Raw genomic sequence first — 24,155 nt, forward strand, 5'->3', positions numbered from 1 at the left:
TGAACATTCAGTTTCCAGGAACCTTCTAACTCGCCCTTCTATTAAAGCAGATCTGTTCAGAAACACTCCGTAAAGTCCATGAGCATGCCTTTATTGTTGTTTCGGGAATTCTGGAACTCCGTGATGTCCTCACAGCTGATAAAATGAAGACAGTGTTCAGAGGAGAGCAGGTAAAGGAGGTGACACTCGCTGACATCCGCGGGATTCGCCCTCACCTCAATCTGTTGTTACTGTGTAACCAAAAAAATGTCCGGCGCCAGCTTCCTACCCATCGGTTTCAGTGGAGGAACCATTTGGAATTCCCAAATCCAGTTCCGTCCCTTGTTTTGGTCTTAGAATGTGAATTCTTTCAGAAATTTTCTATAGTCTCACTTTTGGTTGTTGACATTGTTGTCCAAAAAAAAACAACTATATACCATATATATATATATATATATACCATATATATATATATATATATATACCATATATATATATATATACCATATATATATATATACCATATATATATATATATACCATATATATATATATACCATATATATATATATATATATACCATATATATATATATATATATACCATATATATATATATACCATATATATATATATATACCATATATATATATATATATATATATACCATATATATATATATATATATACCATATATATATATATATATATATACCATATATATATATATATATATATACCATATATATATATATATATATATATAATAATTAAATGGGTTGCACTTTATTTTACAGTATATGCAGTGTATTTACCAAAGAAAGTCCTGGGTAATATAAGGTAACTACATTGGTTAAGGGGGTTAGGACCTCTTTATTTCCCGAGTTATTATGCTGTAATGCACTATAATAAGTACATAATATGCACATGCAGAAGAGGACTGTAAAATAAAGGGCTACCATTATTGAAATTAGATACAGTACCTTCATTTAAAGTATAAGCTCTAATGTTTTGTAGGAGGTTGTTGTGCTGGGTATTAAACAATATTCACCTCTGAAGTATACATATTTTTATACAAAATTATATAATATATTCTTTCTATGAAGCACAGATTTCCCATGCAGTTAACAAACACTTTCACTGAAGTACTCTGTAAAGTTAATCATTCCAGACCCAGAGGGATTCGTATGGAGAAATGTTTTATTGCAGAAATTGAAAGCTGGCAGGAAATGAACATAAAGATAACTTACTAACTGTCCACTTCATAATAATAATAATAATCTCATTACAAAAACAAGCAAACAAAAAAAAAGCCAGTGTGGTGCAGAATCAGCTGTAAACCTTATACTTTAAATTTAATTCAATCTGTTACGGATTAATAAAATTCTGAAATGAATGTGTCAGTCAGTTCAATAAAGCAGTCAAAATAATAATACAAATAAAAAAAAAAAACACTAGACGGAGTAAAACAGATGAGCAGGATTTCCAGTCGGTTCCTGAATGTGTGAGGTAGGTAAAGTGTTCAAGACCTCATTACTTTTCACATCTGGTTGTGGCTATTAGTACCTGTAGAATAAATAATTCACTTAAATGTGCGCTGTGTCATTAGCTAAACTGGTGAAACCTCGAAGCGGTTCGACTCCTCTAAGTGAAGCGGTAGTGCAGAGCTTCATCCTGGAAGCTGTGCTCAAGGGTGATGTGTTGAATGACTCCGCCCTCCTGCAGACGTGAGCCGTACACCAGAGCCTCGCCCGGGTCGCTGGCCAACCCCACGCTCTGCAGCCAGCGCACCAGCTCACTGCCCAGAAACGTCTCTCCACACCTGCATAGCAGAGCATGAGTCACCGACTGCACCCGACCCAAACCAGACAGACAAGGGGACAGAGACAGACAGGCAAGGGTAGCAAGCGGCAGATGGACAGGAAATAACAGAGGATCGGAAAGCCGAGGAGAGGTTTAAAAAAAAAAAATCAAAAAGGGTCATGCTTTAAAAATAAAATAAAATTGTAAGATTCATGCAAATATGTTTTAAAGAACATGACGTAACATGCCAAATTAGACTATAACTGCAAAAAGACATCAATGCATGCAATTGAATGGTTAAATTATAACAATTGAGTGCAAACAAATACAGAGACAGCAGTGAAGGGTCTCTCACCTTTTCTTGTGAACGATGTCCCTGACACACTGCTCTTTATGATATGTGAGGAACTGAGTGCAGGTCAGTCTGATCTCCTCAGACACTGCAGAGCCGGTGACCTCATGACCCCAGCTCTGCCACAGGCTCGCTAACCTTTAGCAACACATAGAAGACCACTTCAGTAGTACACTAGTTATGTACAAAAAATGTAAATTAGCTGAAAACCTGCTCACTCTCAGGCCATCCATCAGATTTCTTCATCAGATTTGTAGAAATGTAGGATTGCATCACTCATCAATGGATGCTCTGCAGTGAATGGGTGCCGTCAGAATGAGAGTCCAAACGGCTGATAAAAACATCACAATAATCCACAGCACTCCAGTCCATCAGTTAATGTCCAGTGAAGAGAAAAGCTGCTTGTTTGTAAGAAACAAATCCATCAAGACTTTTTTAATTTTATACGGTCACGTCTGGCCAAAATATGTGTCCACAATCCAGAATAACGCTTCCACCAGTGAAAAAGTCCTTCTCGTCCTCTCACATTATATCTGTTTAGAGCTGATTTTTTGCTTATAAACGGTGGTATATCTATGCATATTTCTCTCCTGATATTTCATATTGGAGAAAGTAACAGAATTGACAGACGACTGATTTTGAGTTAAAACATCTTAATGATGTATTTGTTTCTTACAAACACGCAGCTTTTCTCTTCTCCGGGTGTTAACTGATGGACTGGAGTGGTCTGTATTATTATACTTGTGGATTATTGTGATGTTTTTATCAGCTGTTTGGACTCTCATTCTGATGGCACCCATTCACTGCAGAGCATCCACTGTTGTTACACTGATGCAATGCTACATTTCTCCAAATCTGATGAAAAAACAAACTCATCTACATCTTGGATGGCCTGAGAGGGAGCAATTTTTTAGCAAAATTTCATTTTTGGTTGAGCTACTCCCGTAAACAGCATCTTTCTTCTTCTTTTTAAATAAACACTCCTTCTCCCTATCCAGACCATTTATTGAAGAAAAGCCATGAAAACATAAAAAAAAAGAAAAAGTTTTTCAAAAAGCAACCTTAACATTATAATGGCATTAAATGGGTAATTTCACTACAAATGCTACAAGAATGTGGAATAGGGCCCATTCAATTATTTATTCATTTCCCACACCACTTATAAATGTCAATCAAGTTTTTGTGCCAATTTTCTACCCTCTCTCTGACTCTTAAAATTAAACGGGCAGCTGTGCCATCAGGAGTTATGAAAATGGCATATTTGCATGTACAATGAGAGACAGCATTGTGCTGTGGGTTTGCTGTCAATTTGTTTTTATCTTCTTCATCCTTCAATAACAGCCTTATTTGCAACGCTGCATTACAGTGTAACAGGATCACGAAGCTATCCTAACTGAAATGTGCTACTGTTCAGAGATCAGGGATCTTGTTCCTCGCTCCAGCCGAATTCTCTGCAGAGCGGCAGGTGCTACACACAGCCAGAAACAACACACTATTATCCTTAGTTCTTCTCTGCTGTTTGAGAAAATATAAGGTAGGTAAAAGGAGGATATGCAAGGCATAGAAGCATTACTGCATTTCTTATGTGCTATTAGCAGTCTACATTCAATTTAAAATGACAATATAAGAGCAAGAAACCAGCTTTTTTTAAATCCTCGGATACAGAATCTCTGATTAAGAATGTTAAGTACTTAAATTAATACATTAAATGTTTTTAGTTTTAAATCCAATAATACTGTATTATTTAACTTCTTAATTTACTATAAAATCACTGATATAACATCAAACTATTTTGAAGTGTTTTACTGTGTATCATATTTCAATATTTCACCAGTTCCCTCAAACTAAACCTAGAACTGTCTAAAAATAATTGCATGCACTGAATTGTCCCCTCTGCATGCATTCAAATGCATTCATCTGAAGTTGTTTTAAAACGTAAAAAAAAACTTTTTCTGCTCCGTCTCAATAAATGCTCTTTTTGGAATCGAGAGGAAGTAGTAATAATAATAATAAAAAGACAACATGCTTTCACAATAAAAAATTTGATTCATCATCATATGACCCTTTAAATAAAATACTTACCTCTTTTTGAACGGAGAAATAATTAAATGCTTGTCAAGGCCAAAAAAGGCAAAAGAAATGAGGCCCTACAGTGGAAAGAAATATATAGATGCATGTTTCAGTAAAATCTGTAACATAGTAAGACTTCAGTACAACACATGTGACACTGGTTTACCTGCCCAAAGTTGGCCACAACACAGAAGAACTGCAGCTCCAGATACAGCTGCCCTGGATCTTTATTAAAGAGCCACCACAGACAGCTGGAGAGATTCTACAACAAACAAACAAACAAACAAAAAACACACACACACAATTCACTGAAGAATGACTAGACTCTAACTGTACATAATGGTGAAACTCCACCCACAGATAAGAGTATTGGGGCACTTGTATCATTTTTTTATTGTGTAATTTTAATGTATTAGACTTTAATTCAGATTCATCACATTCTTGACCATTGTAGGTGTGAATATGAATTGCATGGTGAACGAGTGTACTCACAGCGAGTAGACTGACGGTCAGTAACAGACACACAAGCATGTGTCTCGTCGACTGTATATCTGCGTTTTGTCCATCTGCCACTTTCTGTTCCTCTTCAACCAGCAAACAGCTTGTGGATGTACACTGCTGGCCACACTGACCTAAAACAAGCATATTTCACAATATATTTAAATGTATCTGTTCACTTTTAGTGATGTTTTATTGATGCAGAAGTCATAGTTCATCACAGTGAAAATTCTTCCATTACAGGCCCTGATTTCATGTAAAACTCAAAAATGTTCATACAACTTTTCCAAACATATTATATAATACATAGGTGACCATGTCTGAGATGCTCAAAAGATCTTAAATAGGGATGCCAGTATTGGACTTTTGCAGATATCCGATATGCAGATACCGATATATTTCGATATATAAGTCTCTCCTGTGCAGAAATCATAAGCAAAATATTTTTTATTTTGGTTGTTTTTTTAAAAGAATTTATTTGTTTGTACATTGAAGCTTTGAAAATAACTTTAAATAAACTTTATATCAATCGCTACATTTTTTCCCCAGGAAGATGCAGAGTTAACCCTATACCCTGCTGGCGAGGTTAATATTTTAACAGAAATTACTGTTATTGTGTCATGAAATTTAGTTTTTAAAAGTATTTCAGGCGAGAATGTAGTTGTTTCAAACTCAAATCTGCTGTTTATTACTAAAAACAGAGCTTATTTGAAAAGCTCCACGCGATCAACTCGGCTAACTCTTCTGACATTTCCCGCTGGCTCTGATGTCTCTGTAGTGGATAAACATAAGATATAATTAGTAATTATACTAATTGGGTAAATCTTAACAGGTAATCTTTGGTCTTTGGTATTCTATTAATCTATTAATATTTTAAAATTTAATTAAAAACAGGCAATGCTTTATATAATATTTTGTTTCATTGTAATGCATGTAGGTTCCCTGAACTACATTTTGGTGGCTATTAATGTGTTTAAATGAAAATGAAAAGGGACAGTGGTGTTTGAAATATTTTTGTCTTATTGTAAATACAGTGAGGAAAATTGCAATAGTCAAAGCGAGCTGACTTATGTTATCAAGTACGCTGTTGTTTGCAGAATTACGAACTACCGAGGATGCAAGTCTGAAATTTGCATACTTGGTTTTGAGAAACTCGACAGACCTACCTCTCCAGACATTTTGCCTAATCTTCTTTAGACTGCGATGGAAATGCAGACAGCAACAGGTCTGGGAAAAAAGTTCCAGGGACATATTGTTCCAGGTAATCGGTGGAAAAGCGGCTTAAATGTTATTTCTTATAGGCTTTTTACTTCAAATTTAAATAGAAGTAGGCCACCAGCGCCCCTTACAGATTATAACTCCTTACAGCACGGGTGTTAGGACCTGGGGAAGGCTGGCTGTCGCTGCATGTGCTTACGGTTTTGTTTACTCTATCATACACCAAATGCGTCATTCTGTACACGCTTTCACAGATTAAATGCAGCGATCCAAAAGAGTGAATCTAATCATCATTCAGACACAAGTTTGATCCACACTGCTGATGTAATCTAATCACGCATGCAAGTTAACGTATATCCTCTTATCAGCAAGACATAGACATAATTTGTCATATTGTTCAGATGCCGATATTTACATTAAAAGCCATTATCGGCCGATTCCGATTATCAGATTCAGTGCATTAATCTTAAAATTATCCAAAAGTGGTCCACATATGAGAAACAGACTATTATCAAGAACACTTTTCGTTCTTCATCAGCATAACTGATGATATTTACAGATGATATTTCAGACGAATGAGAAAACAGTGTTTTCAGATGTAGTGAGCATGTGAACTCCAGTGACTTGATATTAATTTCATTAAGTGGCCCGGATCAATCTAGCTTTACTTTGACTCTCTGAAAGTAGTCTTTATAATCAGCTAACCCCGAAACCAAGTCTAGTATTTAAAGTGTTGATATGAGGAGGAACTATTCTACTATCAACAGACTATTCAATGTCTCTTTATACAGAACTTCCTTCTGCATACGTCTGCTGTACGTTCTGTTGAGCTCCAGCTACAGTAAGCCATCTCTGACCTACAGGAAGTGAAAGAAAGACAGAACCTGTCTGGATGGGTGCTTCCTCTTCGGCACTTGTGTTGTCAGGCAGGGACTGCGGACGGCCACACGCACACTCGCACATCTGACAGTCTGACAAACACACACAAACATCAGTCAAATCCTTCACACAGTCTTAGTTGTTTTGCATGTATTGTTTTTGCAGACTGTGAACAGCGTACTACTTTTACTAACTACAACTTTCATTTCATTTTCTATTCTGTGCTCACAATGAACATTTTCTCTATTTATGAAATAACCAGATGAACCTAAACTGTGCTGTTTATAACCAGAGCACAGTGCGTGGATAACTGTATCCCACAATGCAGCACTCCTGACTTGCTTTTCCAATGTGTTGGCATTCTCTTATCTCTCCTTTACTTTAAATATTCATAGAAAATTTAAAATGCTGATTTATATAATGATATTATAATTTAATTATGATTATATATATATATATATATATATATATATATATATATATATATATATATATATATATATATATATATATATATATATATATATATATATATATATATATATATATATATATATATATATATATATATAATGAGATCGTGTCACACATTACTGTTTGGAACATTGTTTTGTTATATAATACAGTACTACACACAGGGACCATTTAAAACGATATTGCTTTTTTACATAAAAAGTGGGCAGTGTGTATGTATGTATATGTATGTATTTGAGGGCCAGATTCACAGAATTCATCCTAACTACAATTATCTTATTTTCTAGTCTTTAATATTTTCCCCAAAAACATTTCTTCTTAAATTTGTTCTAAAGACAAAACGTCCTAAAAAGACGGTTCTTAAAAATCATCATAAACAACCTCTTAAAGTTCAAACTTCAAAATATCCAAAGGTAAGGATGATTCATGAATTTATTGGGTTGTTTCCAATAACAAACAAAATATTAATATTACAAGTATTATCATAAAGATCAGTAAGGTTTTCAGTGTTTTTTTTAAAGTAGTTTCTTCTGCTAATCCAGGCTGCATTTATTGGATCAGAAGAACATTAATATTGTGAAATATGAAGCAGCACAAATGTTTTCAACACTGATAATAAATCAGTATATTAGAATGATTTCTGAAGATCATATGATCCTGAAGACTGGAGTAATGATGCTGAAAATTCAGCTTTGAATCACAGGAATAAATTACATTTAAAATATATTCAAATAGAAAACCATTATTTTAAAATCGCAATAATATTTCACAATTTTACATTTTTATTTTGGATCAAATAAATGCAGTTTTAATGAGCTTAAGAGACTTCTTTAAAACACATTAAAAATCTTACTTTTGGTGTAGATACATTAAATATATATTGCTATTACTAGGAATGTGCACAAATTCTCTGAAGTGACACCAGTGATTAATAAATATAAACAATATTCGGCGAGTTTTTGCTGAATTTGATATTGGCACACCCTCAAATAAACAGATACAGGACAGGAAGACAATAAGAAAGATCCATCTCGAGACAGAAAACCGTTAAAAGACACACCACATTAAAAAAACTCCCACCATCCATTTCCTTCTTAAGAAAATATTCTTATGATTTTTTTTTTGAGAACTGCACTTAAGAACATTCTTGTCAAGAATTTATCTTAAGAATTCCAAATCTTAAGATTCCCATGATTCCATGGGCTGAGAAGAGCAGGAGTCGTACGTGTCATACAGGGATGGAAATTAACTGTTTTGATTTCAAAATCTACCAGCCACTCAATGTTTTTACCAGCCACTTTCTTGTTTTTAACCGACAATGTGTAACTGCGTGTGAAAATTAAAGGTCCCATGACATGGATTATTTCCTTTTCTTTAAATGCTTTTTAATGTTTCCTTAGGTGTACTTATATTGTTAGTATGATTTTTACATTTAAAATTTAGAAATAAAAAGCATTTTTATATCCTGATAATAGCCCTCTGGCTTGAATGCTCTGTTTGAAGGGGCGTGTCTGCTGTGAGACTCCGAGTAAACGACAACTGTTGTGATTGGCTGACATCTTTGCATTCGAAATGCGTATTACATGTGGAACCCTCTCAAATATATAAATATATATATATATATATATATATATATATATATATACTACAGCTGTCGATTTTAACGAATCATGGATTTGTTGATTATATAATTATTTTTTGCGATCTTGTCCCATCACATGAAAGGCTGCAGTGATGAGCATTGAGTAGACAGAGTCTGTTTATCGCATGAATGCAGTGATCTCGTCATTATTGCAACACGTTTTCTCTCACAAAATGCTTTTACCACAACTAACAGCAAACACATGAATACAGTAAGAGCTCTGTTGTGCAGCATAACAGCGTCATTCGTTGTAACGGCAGTTTGGGCAAGAGTACAGATAAACCGCTCCGAAAAAAAGGGAGCGTTCTTTGATCGCTCTCTGTAGTTAAATCACAATTTAAATAACAGATTTGTTTCATGCTACTAAGAGAAACAACGTGAAGTTGATCGTTTAGTCACTGGCTTGATTCACTGATGCATAAACAGTATTAAACGATTTAGAAAGAAAGTCTGTGTGAACTTGAATAATTAGCTGCACATCAGAAATCACTGATCACAGATCAGGCATTAATGAACACTGTTACTCACTGTTTGTGCCGGTGCTGTCGAATCCATATCATAAAAGTCTGTTTGTAACGCCTTTGCTAACAATGCGACTGAATTATATGTAAATATTTGAGTGGGCAAAGCAGAGAAAGGGGAGGTAACATTTCTCTTTACAACGTCACAAAGAGGAGATTCCAGATCAGACCGTTTGAGCTTCCATTTTCTCAAAGGCAGAGAAAGATAGTAAAATCTCGATTTACACCGATTAAAAATTTTTGAAACTTGGGGACCACATACAGGCTAGGGGAACTCATATTAATCTTAAAAAACCTCAGAAAGTGAAATTTTCATGTCATAGGACCTTTAATACTACAAGATCTACAATAATTAAGCAGTTTATTTAATCTCAAGTATGAAATACTGACATTTTCTCTTTCAGTGATGCTCAAAAATGCTGCCTATCTGAAACAGCCGACTCTTGCTGAAGTAGCTCATTCTCTCAACTCTGTAGCCCAACCGGATGATACACTGCACTGTTTTCGTACGCATTAATAATGTTGTATTTAATTCCAAAGGAAAGGATTCACCAGTATTTGTATGTGTATTTATTTTTATTTTTTTGTGGTTGAGGGAACACGTGGGGAAAAGTCCCCTGTTCAACACTGTATCACTGAAAGAAATCTCGGCTCGAAAACTTTTACACCATCTTCAAACGAACGCACAGCGTTTTTAATACATCGTTTTTACGCGTCTAGTCACGCCAGAGCTGTCAAACATGTTTAGTGATACAATGTTGTTTCTACACAACTTACAACCCTCTACGGACACCTTGGCAATTGAATCGCCATTGGCTAGTAATTATTTTAGTTTACTCTCCAGTCAGTAAAGCTTTATAATAATCAAATATCATTTAAGAATAGAACTTTAGTAATTAGAAGTAAACGTGTTAACCATGTTTGAATGCTTATTAGTCGTTTTAACTGAACATTTTAACTGGACTGGTGGTGGTGCTTTTTTGGTCATTCAGTGTTTCTGTAAAAAAAAAAAAAAAAAAAAAATTGGGAAAATAAAACTTTACAAAACTCCTGATAAGATAATAATAATAATAATACGATTCCTACTAATAAAAACTATAAAACACACTAAGGATTACTAAGGATTATTGAGCTGCTGGGTTCATGAATATTAATTAGGTTTTGTTTGTTCGCTCGAACTGATTTGCTGAAATCAAAACAGGGACGATAATAGGTGAGCGCCAGCCAATGAGATTGTCGTTTGCGCATTAACTCCACCAACTACTGGAAAACCCAGCTGTTCTTAAAAGCTGAAGTCTTCCATAGGAACGCCGTTATTTTGACATGAAAATACAACAAATAATATTGTTTAAATGTAGCACGTCAATCGCCTCTCTCTCTTTCTCTATGTCACATCTCATACTCGAAGGCTATTGGCTCGAGGTTGAGTAATTCTTTGACAGGATGAAATGGTTCAGTTACCCTGTTCACTGAGCTGCGCATGCGCTGCTTATAGCGCCGCGCTGCTGTGGAGGGAGGAACTTCAGTGAACGAGAAATATGAGTCAGTGGATTACGTGAACGAGAACGATTTGTTCACCTAAAAGATTCGTTCAAAAAGAACGATTCGTTCACGAACGACACATCACTACTGTACTTGGAACAACGCCGCCGTTTCGAGCCCGGTTTACACCGCCCTTCTCCACGGAGCTGCTTCTGATGGTATTACACTTTATTGTGTGTTGTACACACACCAAGGATGAAAATTTACTTTTTTTTTTCCACTGGCCGGGTGAAACGGTATGCTATTTTTATTTACCCGCCACAGTGGCCGGTAGGTGAAGCGAGTTTACCCGCCACAACACAAACACACCCGCATTTGGCTGGTGGCGGGTGCTAATTTCCATCCCCGGTGTCATACCTGTGTTGATGCTGCCTACAGCGGAGGGCTGCTCCTCAGAGCTGTGTGTGTGTGTGTCCTCCTCACTGTCAGACGCTGATCCACGTTCAAGGCTGTCGAAGTCTCGTGTTCGTCTGCTTAGTAGAGCGAGAGAGACGCCACACAGCACGATACTTACAAATAACACCACAGATGTGCACATCACCTGAAACACAAACATTTCAGAAGTAAACTCATTACATGACTACTGACAATAAACACAGTGTGCTTTATCCCAAAACCCAATATAAACCCAAGTGACAGTATCTCTAATATAGGAAGTAAAGGATCAAGTTAACGTAGTGCTGCCACAAGAAGTTCAACCACATTGACATTGCAGCCTTGCTGGTACGTAAAAATTTAATGAAGTAAAAACACGCAATTGAAGAAAAGGAACAGACCTTAAGGAAACAGAAAGAGGATTTTGAATTGTGAATGGAGATTGCTGCAACTATGGCAAAAGTAAAAGTGCTTAAAGGTTCTAGTGTGCATCGTGCTAAAAGTGATGTGACCCATCGTTCTGATGTAATGAATCCCTATTTTGATAAAGGACAACAGGCAACACAGCCACTCAGTGCTGATGCAAATTTGTTTACTCCTAAAGGACAAAAGGATCTAAACGTGTCTCTACCTGAAATTGACTCTGATGTTGAACTTCTTATAGGAATCAATGCCCCAAGGGTTATGGAGCCGATTCAAGTGGTCTGCAGTGTCAACAACGGATCATATGCAATTAAAACCCGGTTGGGATGGACAGTAAATGGTCCACTAAGAGAAGATGGTGGTGACCAGTCTGCCTTTAAGTATCCTGACGTTACGGTCAATCGGATTTCAGTTTCAAACTTGGGAGAGTTGTGGCAGCAACAATTCAAGGTTGATTTTCCAGAGTGTAATGAAAACGAACAGATTGGGCTTTCAAGACAAGATCACAAATTCATTGAGGTGGTAACAAACTCGTTACAGCTTGTAGATGGTCATTATACTATTGGCTTACCTCTGAGGAAGAAAAATGTTTGTATGCCAAACAACCGGACAATTGCTGATCAGCGTGCTCTGAACCTAAAGAAAAGGCTGAAGAGGGATGTTTCATTTCATTCTGAATACTCCGCTGTCAAGAAAGACATTATCTCTAAAGGTTACGCAGAGAGAGTGCCAACGGAGGACTTAAGACGTGGCGATGGGAAGGTATGGTACATACCCCATCACGGCGTCCATCACCCGAGAAAGGGAAAGCTTCGGGTTGGCTTTGATTGTGGTGCTACATTTCGAGGTATATCTTTAAATAGCCAATTGTTACAGGGTCCGGATCTTACCAGTTCTTTGATCGGGGTGATTTCCAGATTCAGGAAGGAAAGAGTTGTGATCACAGCTGATATCGAAGCCATGTTTCACCAGGTGAGGGTACCAAAAGATGATACAGACATGTTAAGATTTCTTTGGTGGCCCGATGGTGACCCTACGCGGAATATGGTCCAACGTCGTATGGTTGTGCATCTCTTTGGTGCTACTTCATCACCCAGTTGTGCAAACTTTGCCCTCAGACGGTGTGCTGAAGACAATAAAGATTTCGGCAAGGAAGTAACCGAGGCAATCCTTCATTGTTTTTATGTGGACGACTGTTTGTTGTCAGTGAATTCGGAGGAAGAGGCTGTTTTTCTTTATCGCAACCTTGTAGCTATTTGTGTGAAAGGAGGGTTTTCGTTTTCAAAAAGGATGAATAATAATCGAAATGCTCTGGCAAAAATCCCAGAGGAATTCAGAGCAAAACATGAGAAGGACATGGATTTGGAACAAGATTTACTTCAGGTGGAAAGAGTCCTGGGAGTACAATGGTACATACAATCTGATGCCTTCAAGTTTAAGATCATGCTGCAGCAAAGACCTTTGACCAAAAGAGGGATCCTGGCTACCACAAGTTCTGTCTATGATCCTTTAGGAATCCTGTCTCCTGTAATTTTATATGCAAAAAAGATCTTGCAAGATTTGTGCAGAAAGAAATTAGACTGGGACGAAATTATACCAGCTTCAAATGCTCAGGCATGGATCAAGTGGTTGGATGGATTGCATGAATTGGAAAGCTTCAAAATCGATAGATGCTTCAAACCAATGGATTTTTCCAATGGAAATTTCATAGAGGTAAGAACAGCACAATTACACCACTTTTCTGATGCAAGTGAAGACGGTTATGGAGTAGTTTCTTATCTGCTTTTGCATAATGTTGACTCACAAGCACATGTTGCCTTTGTTATGGGGAAAGCTAGAGTAGCTCCTTTAAAACTAGTATCTATACCTCGAATGGAACTCATCGCTGTGACATTGGCAAGTCGAATGGATTCATTGTGGAGATTAGAACTGTGCATGGACCTTCAAGACTCTGTCTTCTGGACCGACAGTACTTCTGTACTTAAATACATCAAAAATGAAGTCTCTAGGCACCGAACCTTTGTTGCCAACTGAGTTTCGGAAATCCTTAAGGTGTCTCGATCATCACAATGGCGGTATGTGAACACTGCAATGAATCCAGCAGATATAGCTTCTTGAGGTTTCAGAGTGGAAGCATTCCTGAAGAACAAGAAGTGGGTGCTTGGACCTACGTTTTTTCTTTTGCCCGAACAGGAGTGGCCGGTTAATCCTATTGACCTGGGGGAGTGTTCACCAGATGATCCAGAGATAAAGGCAAGTGTTACAGTCAATGCTGTACAAATAGAGAACACAGATGTTACAACATTCTTCATCCAGTATTTCTCCTCTTGGATTCACTTGAAGAGGTCGGTGGCCTGGATCCTTAGATTTAGGCAATTGCTCTTCAATCTAAGTCAAAAGAGGAAATCACAAAGTACGTACTTAATGCAGTCTTGCATGGATGAAAACCACCAAAGACAACACTTAAAAGAGGAAATGGAAAAATTGAAAGCACAATGTGACAGAAGTGAGCTTTCTGTGGCAGAGCTAAGTAAAGCTGAATTAGCGGTAATTGGTTACTGCCAAAGGAGAAAATACTCTGATGAACTTTCAAGCTTGCAAAAGGGAGAAAATGTGAAAAAGATCAGTCACATTTATAAGCTCAATCCTATTCTCGAAGATGGTGTTTTAAGAGTTGGCGGACGTTTGAGTAGGGCAGTTATGCCTGAAGAGACAAAACATCCTGTTATACTTGCTAAGGATTTTCACATCTCAGATATTATTCTTAGACACATTCATCAAGAGGTGGGTCATGGTGTTCGAAACTATATGCTATCAAGGATGCATCAGAGGTACTGGATACCTGGTGCCAGTATAGTCATAAGGAAGATATTGTCCAAGTGTGTAATCTGCAAGCGTTTGCAAGCAGCTCCAGTGCATCAATAGATGGCGAACCTACCGGTGAATAGAATTTACGTTCATTTACCTCCATTTACGTTCGTTGGAGTCGACTGTTTTGGACCCTTTGAAATTAAGAGCAGGAGAAGTATTGTAAAGAGATACGGAGTTATCTTCACATGCTTAGCCATTCGTGCTATTCACATTGAAGTGGTACAATCATTGGAAACTGATTCCTTTATTAATGCACTGCGAAGATTTATCTCCAGACGTGGACAAGTCTTGGAAATGCAATCTGACAATGGTACAAATTTTTTGAGTTAAAACAAGCAATTGAAGGCTGGAACCAGTCTCGGATCAACAATATGCTTCTGCAAAAGGGAATAAAGTGGATTTTTAATCCTCCAACTGGTTCCCATCACGGAGGTATATGGGAAAGAATGATTAGGTCTGTAAGGAAAGTACTTAATACCACCTTAAGAACACAAACTCTCGATGAAGAAGCCCTTTATACAGTTCTATATGAAGCTGAGGCTATTGTTAATGGACGTCCGATTACTAAGGAATCTACTGACGCTAATGATTTGGAAGCACTGACACCTAATCATTTGCTGCTGTTAAAGACTACTCCATCATTGCCTCCAGGGATCTTTCAAAAGGATGATATATTTGCTCGTTGTCGATGGAAACAGGTGCAATATATATCAGATCTGTTCTGGAAACGATGGATAAAGGAGTACTTGCCTCAATTGCAAGAGCGGCAAAAATGGTCATCTCCATCTCGCAACTTCGTTCCAGGTGATATTGTGCTTTTGGTTGATGACTCGGCACCACATAATTCATGGATAACGGGGAAAGTGATTCAAACATTTTCAGATAATCAAGGTTTTGTTCGTCAAGTGAGACTTCATACCAAGACAAGCCGTTTGATCAGACCAGTGACAAAAATCTGCCTTCTGCAAGAGGTGGATATTTGATATTTTCCTGAAATGGAATTACTTTTAATACAGAGACGGACTTATTACATGTATTACATTGACATGCCACATATTTCTCACTTCACATTGATGGTAAACTCACTCCGTGCTGACACTCTGTTATGGACTTTAAGGACTCACTCAGTACTGAAGAATTGATGTATTGTAAATGTGTAAAGAAAAAGTACAACATTCTTTTGTATTTTGAGATCTTGTATTTATGTCTCCTACTGGTATTTAATATAATTATTAATTTATAATAATTAGGGGCTGGTATGTAGGAGCCATGTAATGGGAAAATCATGTGACCTAATGTTTATGGGAGTGTCATTCATTAAGTGGGGTTAAAAACACCTGGGGTGTGTGTGCGGGAGGAAGGGAAGAATGGGGGTGAGTGCTGGAGCACATATTTTGTTAACCGTACAAGCCTGTACAAACCTGTACAAACAAAACAACATTTAAGCTTTTAAGGAAACGCGTCATGAAAGTTATTCCTCCACTCAGCTCCTTAGCGGTCTTTGGATTGTTCTTTATGTGCCGCTACATTTTTTCTTCAGCTATGTACCTGTGTCTTTCCATAGAAGAATGCAGAGTCGATAGTGTCCGGCAGCCGTTCCCCTGTCAGGAGGAGGACACTGACAGCCAGAGCTGGGACGCTGCAGGAGACACAGAGAGAGAAAACAGCAGACATAAGAGCTGATCTAGTTGTCCAACAGAGGCTTGGTTCCAGAAGTCTCTTTGGAAGTTCTTCAAATAAAAGTTATTAGGTCAAGATCCAAATCATCTCGATCTAAGGTGAATCACAGAATAAGAAGCACAATGGTGCAAGCCCGTGCACTTAAATCACTAATTAGAAAATATTATATATTTGGTTTCAAGTATTATGAGACTGTAGGGAGACAATTTGTCATTTGCAATGCCTCTTGGGAATGCAAGGTCTTTATGAGGCTGTTCATAATCACAACACAACATCAACTTCTCTGACTGGATTATGACTAATATAGTTCGACATTATAGTAAAACTGTTCTATTGACGAACAATCTCAGACCTCATAGTAGGTTTATACTGCAGTACATATGAAGTTTACAGATCATGTTTTTATGATGTTATCATGTTTGTTAGCTGTATTTTTTTAACCTAATCAAAATAACCCCACTGCAATTTGATTGGAATCAATTGGAATGCACAACATGATTTTTGAAAATTGTCCATTTTTGCAAATTAACTCTTCATATGCAGCATCTTACAGAGTATCAGTGTGATTGTGCCACAGTGTAGCTCAGTCGGTGACTGTGTACAGTGACCGTGTACAGTGAATGTGCCACTCACCCCCAGCCAGTGATCACAGTGAGCCCCGGCCTGGAGGACACCTCCTCGCCCCTCATGAGGAGCAGAGACAGAGCGATCAGACCTTCACAACACAGCCAACAACATCATTCAAACACTTGAAACCTAAAAGTCTATCACTTTGACAAAAGCTGAACTCTCAACAGATTTTTTTTTTTCAGTAGTAAACCATAATTCTGGATAAGAAAGGTTCAGTTGCTAAAATTACAGTATATTTCTTCAGATCTACAACAGAAGTTGCATTGTAAACCCACACCTGATTAAACTAAACCAGCTTGCTTTCCATTTTGCATATGCAATGTTTTTTAATACATATTATATATATAACTTAGGGGACTGTAAAATGATAAAAGTTTGAAGTACATATGAAGTAATTAATTTAATTTATTATTTTTTTCATTCAAATTTTCGTTTAATATTTGCAAAAACAGTACCGATATATCCATGTTCAGCAGTTAAATGCATGCTTGAGTGGTAAACAGTGTGCCAGGGTTTTGTTTTGCTCTTATTTTCTGAATTGTAATGGTGTTGTGTGCACCAGGTAGTGTTTAATGGTTTTGCAACAGGTGATTTCTCAACCTGGAATGACTCACCAGGCCAAACATATGTGCTGTAGAGCGAGCCGTACAGTAGAGTAAAGGTCAACACCTGACCCAGGAAGTTATCCTGCTCTGCCATGAAGTTCCACGCTATCATGCCAACACAGGCTAATAACTACAAACACAGGACAGTATTCGTTTGTGCACTTTGACTGCACTTTCATGTTCAGAAACATATTTATGGTATTAATGGAAAAGTACAGTGTCTCTGAAACCCGGAAACTACCTGCGCCATAAAGAGGTTGATGGTGAAAATGTGAGGAATCCTGTGAAACTTTCTGCTTAGCAGCATGACTGTGACACTCCAGACCTGCAGGGACAGAAAGAGCATGAACATCAACAGAGCATTTGAGAGAAGTGAGAGCCTGAATACTCTCAGCACAACATGTGAACATACACCTACAGTAACAACCTGGTTCAGAGGCTGTATATGCATGTTTATTGCTATATAGAAGCTTGAACCAAACTTCAGATTCTAGTTTTTTTCTTTCAAGCTAAACGCAAAGAGGAAGGAAGTGTCAACAGCTGCATCTGACAACAGCATGACAGTCTGAGATTGGCTCACATCTACACTAGACACGCAAACACAGGACCTGCTTGAACACCGCAGTGAAGTGCTTGAATTTCAATGGTCATAACACTTTTACTGGGTTTGTTTATTCAACGTGTGCATGTTTTGAGATCTGTTGTTGTCTGTGTTTTGATGTCAAAACCAAAGAAAAATATATTGTCGGGTTTTATAACGAGCTGATTTTTGCAGCGTTTTGTCGTATACAGTAGCTGCAATAACTCAATTTCAGTTTTGACTTATCAGATTTTCCTAAATAATCTTGATATGACTCTGAAATGACAAATAAGGACATTTAAGACAAGGAAAAATATAAAAAAAAATGGCAAATATTATACTTTTTGTATTCATTTTAGTATTATATGGTTTTGAAAAACATTTATGCCTTTTTCAACAAAAGTTCAAATTTAACAACTCCGTTTATAATGTGGTATAACCAAGTAACAATATATATATATATATTTTTTATTATTATTATTATTTTAAATTCACACGAGTGCACACCTTATTTATTATTGTTATTTATTATCTATAAAAAATAAATCTATGAAATATTTTAAAAATAATTTTCAAATATCAAAGATTATTTGTTTTAATTATTAATTAAAATAATTGTGTCAAATGACATTTTACAGCTCAAACAAACTTAAAATGGTAAAAAGTTTATTACAAAATTATTTTAAGAATTTTTCTTCGTATTGTACTACGTTACCCTCAAACTACAATTTATTTGAATTCAGAAATTGCTGAGGGGACTGAATATATTACTAGAGCTTATACGTTTAATGTTTTAATAAATGAATCATGCATTTTGAATACAATTATAGATCCAGTCAAAAATACGTACACAATATCATCAAATATATTACGCCAAAAACAAAGTAATTTTCCATCATTACAGATTTCCCACAGCATGTCCACACTGAAATCCATTTAATTCCTGGTTTCCATGGATTTACCTTCATCCCATAATAATCACCTGCATTAAAGCAGAAGTAACACAAACAGGTGATCTCCCCACCAGCATGAGGCCGACAACAATATTACCACACTGTAAGCTTTTCTGTCTTTAACAGGAAGCAAAACCAGACTAAATTGGACTGAGAGAAAGAGAAATGAAAGCGTGTGAGTGCGTCGACACTCACCAATGCAAAGAGGCTGATGATGCTGATGTTGAAGCTGACGTGCTGCAGCGCTGATGCTAGTGGATCTGAGTCCATCCACGGGATGGTCAAAAGCCAGGCCGACACATACATGATGGGAGCAGACAGAAACGTGCTGATCACCATCCCTGAGGTCACCTGGACGGGACAAATGTTTCATACAAAAGGTGATCACCACCAAAAAAAAACTAAAAATGTTATATGGACGTACTTTGATAAAATGCATGAGTCAATTAAATAAGGTTCAAATTAAGTTAAGCGTGCCATGGGAAGGGTGTCAGGTAAAAATAAATCATGTAAATGTAGAATATCATTTTTAATATGCAGATACATGCAACCTTAGCTGAAACTAGAACTAGAGTCCAGTTTAAAATGTTAGCTCAAAAAAAGTTGATTTTTCTAATGTTTAAGTCTCTTATCTTCACAAAGGCTGCATTTTGTTTAGTCAATAATACAGTAATACTTTGAAAAGTAATTACAATTTAAAAGAAACTTTTTCCCTTTCATTACATGCTAAACTGTAATTTATTCCTGTGATCAAAGCTGAATTTTCAGCATCATTACTCCAGTCTTCAGAAAGCATTTTTTACTGTTACTTTTGTTTAGTTTTTTTCTAAATAATTGAAGAACTAATTTTGACTGAATGGTGCAGAAGCCGTACCACTTCCAGCTCCATGTTGTATTGTGATGCATATATGGCCACACTCGGGGCAGTGGGGAAGACTCCATACAGGAAAGCATAGTTTGACAGACTGGTGTGGTTCATCGAGCTCCTGTTTCCACGGTCTAAGACCTCAACCATCCCTCTACAGATCACAGGCATCACCAGCCTAAAGACATCAGGGGGAACAGTGGGAGCTCTGCATGAAACCATAAAGAGAACTCCCAAGAGCTTCAGATTACAGGAACCGTTTTTAGCACGGTCAACATTATTATTCATCTTACTCAACAATACGAGTAAGAATGGAAAAAGAGTTTGGGAGTAAACTACATATACAGGTCAAGCAGTGTTATTTTTCCTTCTAACGAAGCTTGTGCGTTTAAAGCAGATGGATGAACTCTGTTAACTTGTCCATTAGACTGCTGCAAAGTTACACGGGAAGCCACTACCTGCATATTTACAGATTCAAACAAGCCCAGGGCATGAAAACTAAATTAGTTTTCCCACCTTAGAAAAACAGGCAAGGATCAGAGTGAGTGGCTTGAAGACTCAGGCTGGAAATAAACGCACTTCAAATACTCTCAAGATAGTTCATTAGAAAACTGGCTCTGCTCCTCCACGAAGCTATCATGTGATTTCTTCATTTTAATGGTGCTTTTTTGGTTCATTTAGGAGCTTAAAGAGAGAGTTTCATCATTGTTTACCCTCAAGTTGTTCCAAACCAGCATGAGTTTCTTTCTTTGAATAAAAAATACTATGAAAGTCAATGTCTACCGGCAACTGTTGGGTTACATGCATTTGTGTTCGACAGAAGACCGAAATTCATACAGTTTTGGAACGACTTGAGAGTGAGTAAATGACTGCACAATTTTTCCACATTTTTGGGTGAACTGTCCCTTTAACCGTTTGAACGGAAAAGAGCAGCGTGGACATTCTGCTGAACCTCACATCTTGTGTTTCACAGAAGAGAGCGACAAATGATGACAGAATATTTCCCTTTCACTACGAACAACGTACATGGAGACTTACAGTTTTGCCGTGATGAGGAGAATAAGCGCCACCACGGTGGAGCGGGTCAGCTTTTTCAGCTGCCCCACCATGGTCAGACCCAAATAAAACAGCGCTGCTCCTCCGAATGAGTTTGCCAGGCCATCTACAAACTCCTGCATGAAGGCCGGGATCTTCTGGCCCAGCAGGAAGTGAGAAACGAGCCCGATCACAACCATAAAGACAATAGGGTTCTTGACCACCTGAAGGAGCACCAAACCCAGCACCTTCAGCTTCCTCTGCTGCTGAGGTTCACCTGTCCTCCGCCTCTGCACCTCACAGAGAGCAAAGCCTAGCGGGTTCAGGACCATGAGGGAGACGGGGGCGACCAGGTAGATGTACTGCAGATACTCAGGATGAGTGTTTCGGTACAGAGCTTCAACTGTGGAGGAGGCACAGACCGCTGGCATTAGATAAACCAGAAGAACCCATTAGAACCAAAACCCTTATGGCTTTCTTTCTTCACAAGAGGAGATGTTGAGCACAATGTCCAAGGTGTTCGTTTTTATTAACCGTAAACTTAAGGAAACACCAAACAGCATTGGTTTGTGTCTTAAAAGCCATGGTTGAGTTTGCACAAATGCTTGGCGAGCAGCTTGGACATTCTTCTGCGAAACTTCTTGTGTGATAGAAAGAAGACATAATGGGTTTGGAACAGCATACGGCAAATTCATGTTTCAGTTCCATTTCGACTTTTTGTTTATGCAATTTCTGGGTTAAAGGTTAATGGAACACCATTGGGCGTACACTGTCATCCGATACTGTATTTTCTTGTTTAAAGAAAACAATGATGATTACTATAGCTATAAACTATAGTTTATACTATAGAGGAACCATATAAAAGCAATCACTATCAGAACCTTTTTTTTTTTAGTGACAGCCAATCAGAATCTACTTGATGACATAACTGCAGCACATGCTGATAAACAGACTGTTATAAGTGGGTGTGGATGCTAATAGTTATTGATAAAGACACCATTGTTGGTCTGAAGCAGCCTTAAAGCTTATTCTCTGTATTTATAGCTAAAAAAAAAAAACCTTGAGGTGAGTGTTGTAAGTGATATGTCAACATTTCTACCTTCACTCACGGGATCTCGTTGATTTTGTTTCAATGTTTCAAAAATCACAATGTCGTTTCAGCATCTCTTTAACATTAGACCTTTACCATTAACCATTAACCTTTTTACCACCTTTTAGCATTTAATGTTGCTTCAATGTTTTTTTATTTTTATATTAAAACAAAAACTGACAATATTGTAAGCACTTTGCACCGTTGAAGGCTGGTCAGGTGAGGTATTATGTGAATCATATCAGTACTATGTGCCAAGCCCTTGGAAATGCATTCAATGAGCTTCAAACTAAACGAACAGGCTGCACAGCATAAAGATTGTGTAACCTACAAACTCATCATGCATGCAGAGAACTCTGAGCAGATCAAAGTGAAAGAACACACATGCATACAGATTTAGTGAAGATCAAGTTCATGATTAGTGGGTTTAGTTCTGTTGCACGTATCATGGAGCATGCTGTAGCCTATTTCTTTATATATGGCTTCTCCTTTTCCACTCACCTATGGGAAACCCCAGAGCGAAGTCATTGCTCTGTGTGGCAAATATGGAGAAGATGCCAGCTTTGGAGAAACGGCTCTCTCTGTCCGCCACCAGAAGTGTGAGGACACACACAAAGAAGAACACGGCCACTTTAGCCACCAAGACGCTGAAGAAAAACGGCCAGATGACGTTGCCAAAGTCCAGCAGCACCATGTTTTTGAAAAGCAGGGCTGGAAGCGCAAACTTGGACACGAAGCTGCCCAGTCCTTTAGCTTGCGTAGCTGGGATGATGCTTGTGCGGCCTGCGATGTATCCGCAGAGAATGATCCCGAAACACTCGAGCAGGGCTGGAAGGAGCTTGTCGATGGACATGCAGGGGGGGACGGAGGGGGGGTCCGATCCATCCCTGCCGCTGAAGATGGAGACATTGACCGACAGACCGTCCATCTTCAGGCTGACCACAGGCCCCTCAAAACACTCTGACAGTAAAGAACAAAACCTCCATTCATATGTGTGGCTTTTTATTAGAACACAAAATATCATAGTCTGGTAAACATGTAAATGTGTTTCTAACGAACCGTTTTGTAGCACAGTGACTATGTGAATATATAGAGATAGTCAAATCATATCATACTACATGAGCCATAAAAGCCTTGTGTTTAAAATATAGTATAAAAACATAAAAGACTGAAGCAAACTCTTTTAGATTGCATGCATGAGTATATTATGTACATGCATATGTTTCTGTTTTTTTTCCCCTTGACTACTGCATACAGTACGCCGGACTTCACATGCTTAAAACGGTATTATGATGTTTCTAAATATATATGCAAATATACAGGCACATGGGGATATGTTTTTAGTCAAAACCTAGACAGATACAGTGAACGCATCAGATGGTAAAACTGATCCGCTTGTGCTTCTTCCTTAGTAGTAAAGTTAGTCAGGGCAGCGTTTCCCCAAAGCATCGTACTGGCCTCTACGAGAAACTAATCTCAGGAAGCCTCTGATAAACACAGCCCTGAACACACCTGAGTGAGTGAGTGTGTGTGTGTGTGTGTGTGTGTGTGTGTGTGTGTGTGTGTGTGTGTGTGTGTGTGTGTAAGTAACAGTAGAGTGTTGTTGACAGACTCACCTGTAAAGCCGTTCTAGTGTGTGAGAAACACGCATGCTGTCTCGTCCAGGAGACTGTGAGCTCTTCCGTGTCGACTCTGCTGCTCTCAGTGCTGTGAGCTTGTCTTGTTATCTCAGACTCAGTAGTGTGTGTGTGTGTGTGTGTCACACACCGCTACTGTACGTACGGTAAAGTATCCCGTCATTGCACAACAACTTCAGCTCGCCAATAGAAAGCAGCATGACTGTGCGCATGCGCACAAGAGCCCGGAGTCCTTTTCACGTGGTGCTTTGCATAAGCCCAAAACAGACTTGATAGTTCCAACTCTTTTTTAATAAAAACAGTTATGAAGTCTCTCGATTATGTGGGAATTGTAGTAACATTATAACATTAAAGCGTATCCATTCTGAAAAACTAAACAATGCATCGTATTAATTCATACAACTTACAAAATAAGTTCTCGTAATGACCGATAG

At 37.8% G+C, this 24,155-nt stretch overlaps 1 protein-coding gene across 1 annotated transcript; it reads right to left on the reverse strand.

The window, feature by feature from the left end:
• Window positions 1-1,289: 1,289 nt before the first annotated feature.
• LOC132152655 (integral membrane protein GPR155-like) lies at window positions 1,290-23,921 on the reverse strand. Its single transcript, XM_059561438.1, has 16 exons — window positions 23,693-23,921; window positions 22,586-23,042; window positions 20,998-21,397; window positions 19,969-20,137; window positions 19,290-19,445; window positions 17,803-17,886; window positions 17,571-17,691; window positions 16,960-17,041; window positions 16,195-16,285; window positions 11,335-11,518; window positions 6,804-6,890; window positions 4,696-4,835; window positions 4,370-4,465; window positions 4,216-4,280; window positions 2,137-2,271; window positions 1,290-1,800 (listed from the first exon to the last, which is right to left on the reverse strand). Exons 2-16 carry the CDS (start codon window positions 23,010-23,012, stop codon window positions 1,623-1,625), a joined length of 2,415 nt encoding a protein of 804 aa, XP_059417421.1. The 5' UTR covers window positions 23,013-23,042; window positions 23,693-23,921; the 3' UTR covers window positions 1,290-1,622.
• Between the last annotated feature and the right edge of the window lie 234 nt (window positions 23,922-24,155).

The sequence above is a fragment of the Carassius carassius genome, chromosome 11 (assembly GCF_963082965.1).
Source record: "Carassius carassius chromosome 11, fCarCar2.1, whole genome shotgun sequence".
Taxonomy (NCBI): domain Eukaryota; kingdom Metazoa; phylum Chordata; class Actinopteri; order Cypriniformes; family Cyprinidae; genus Carassius; species Carassius carassius.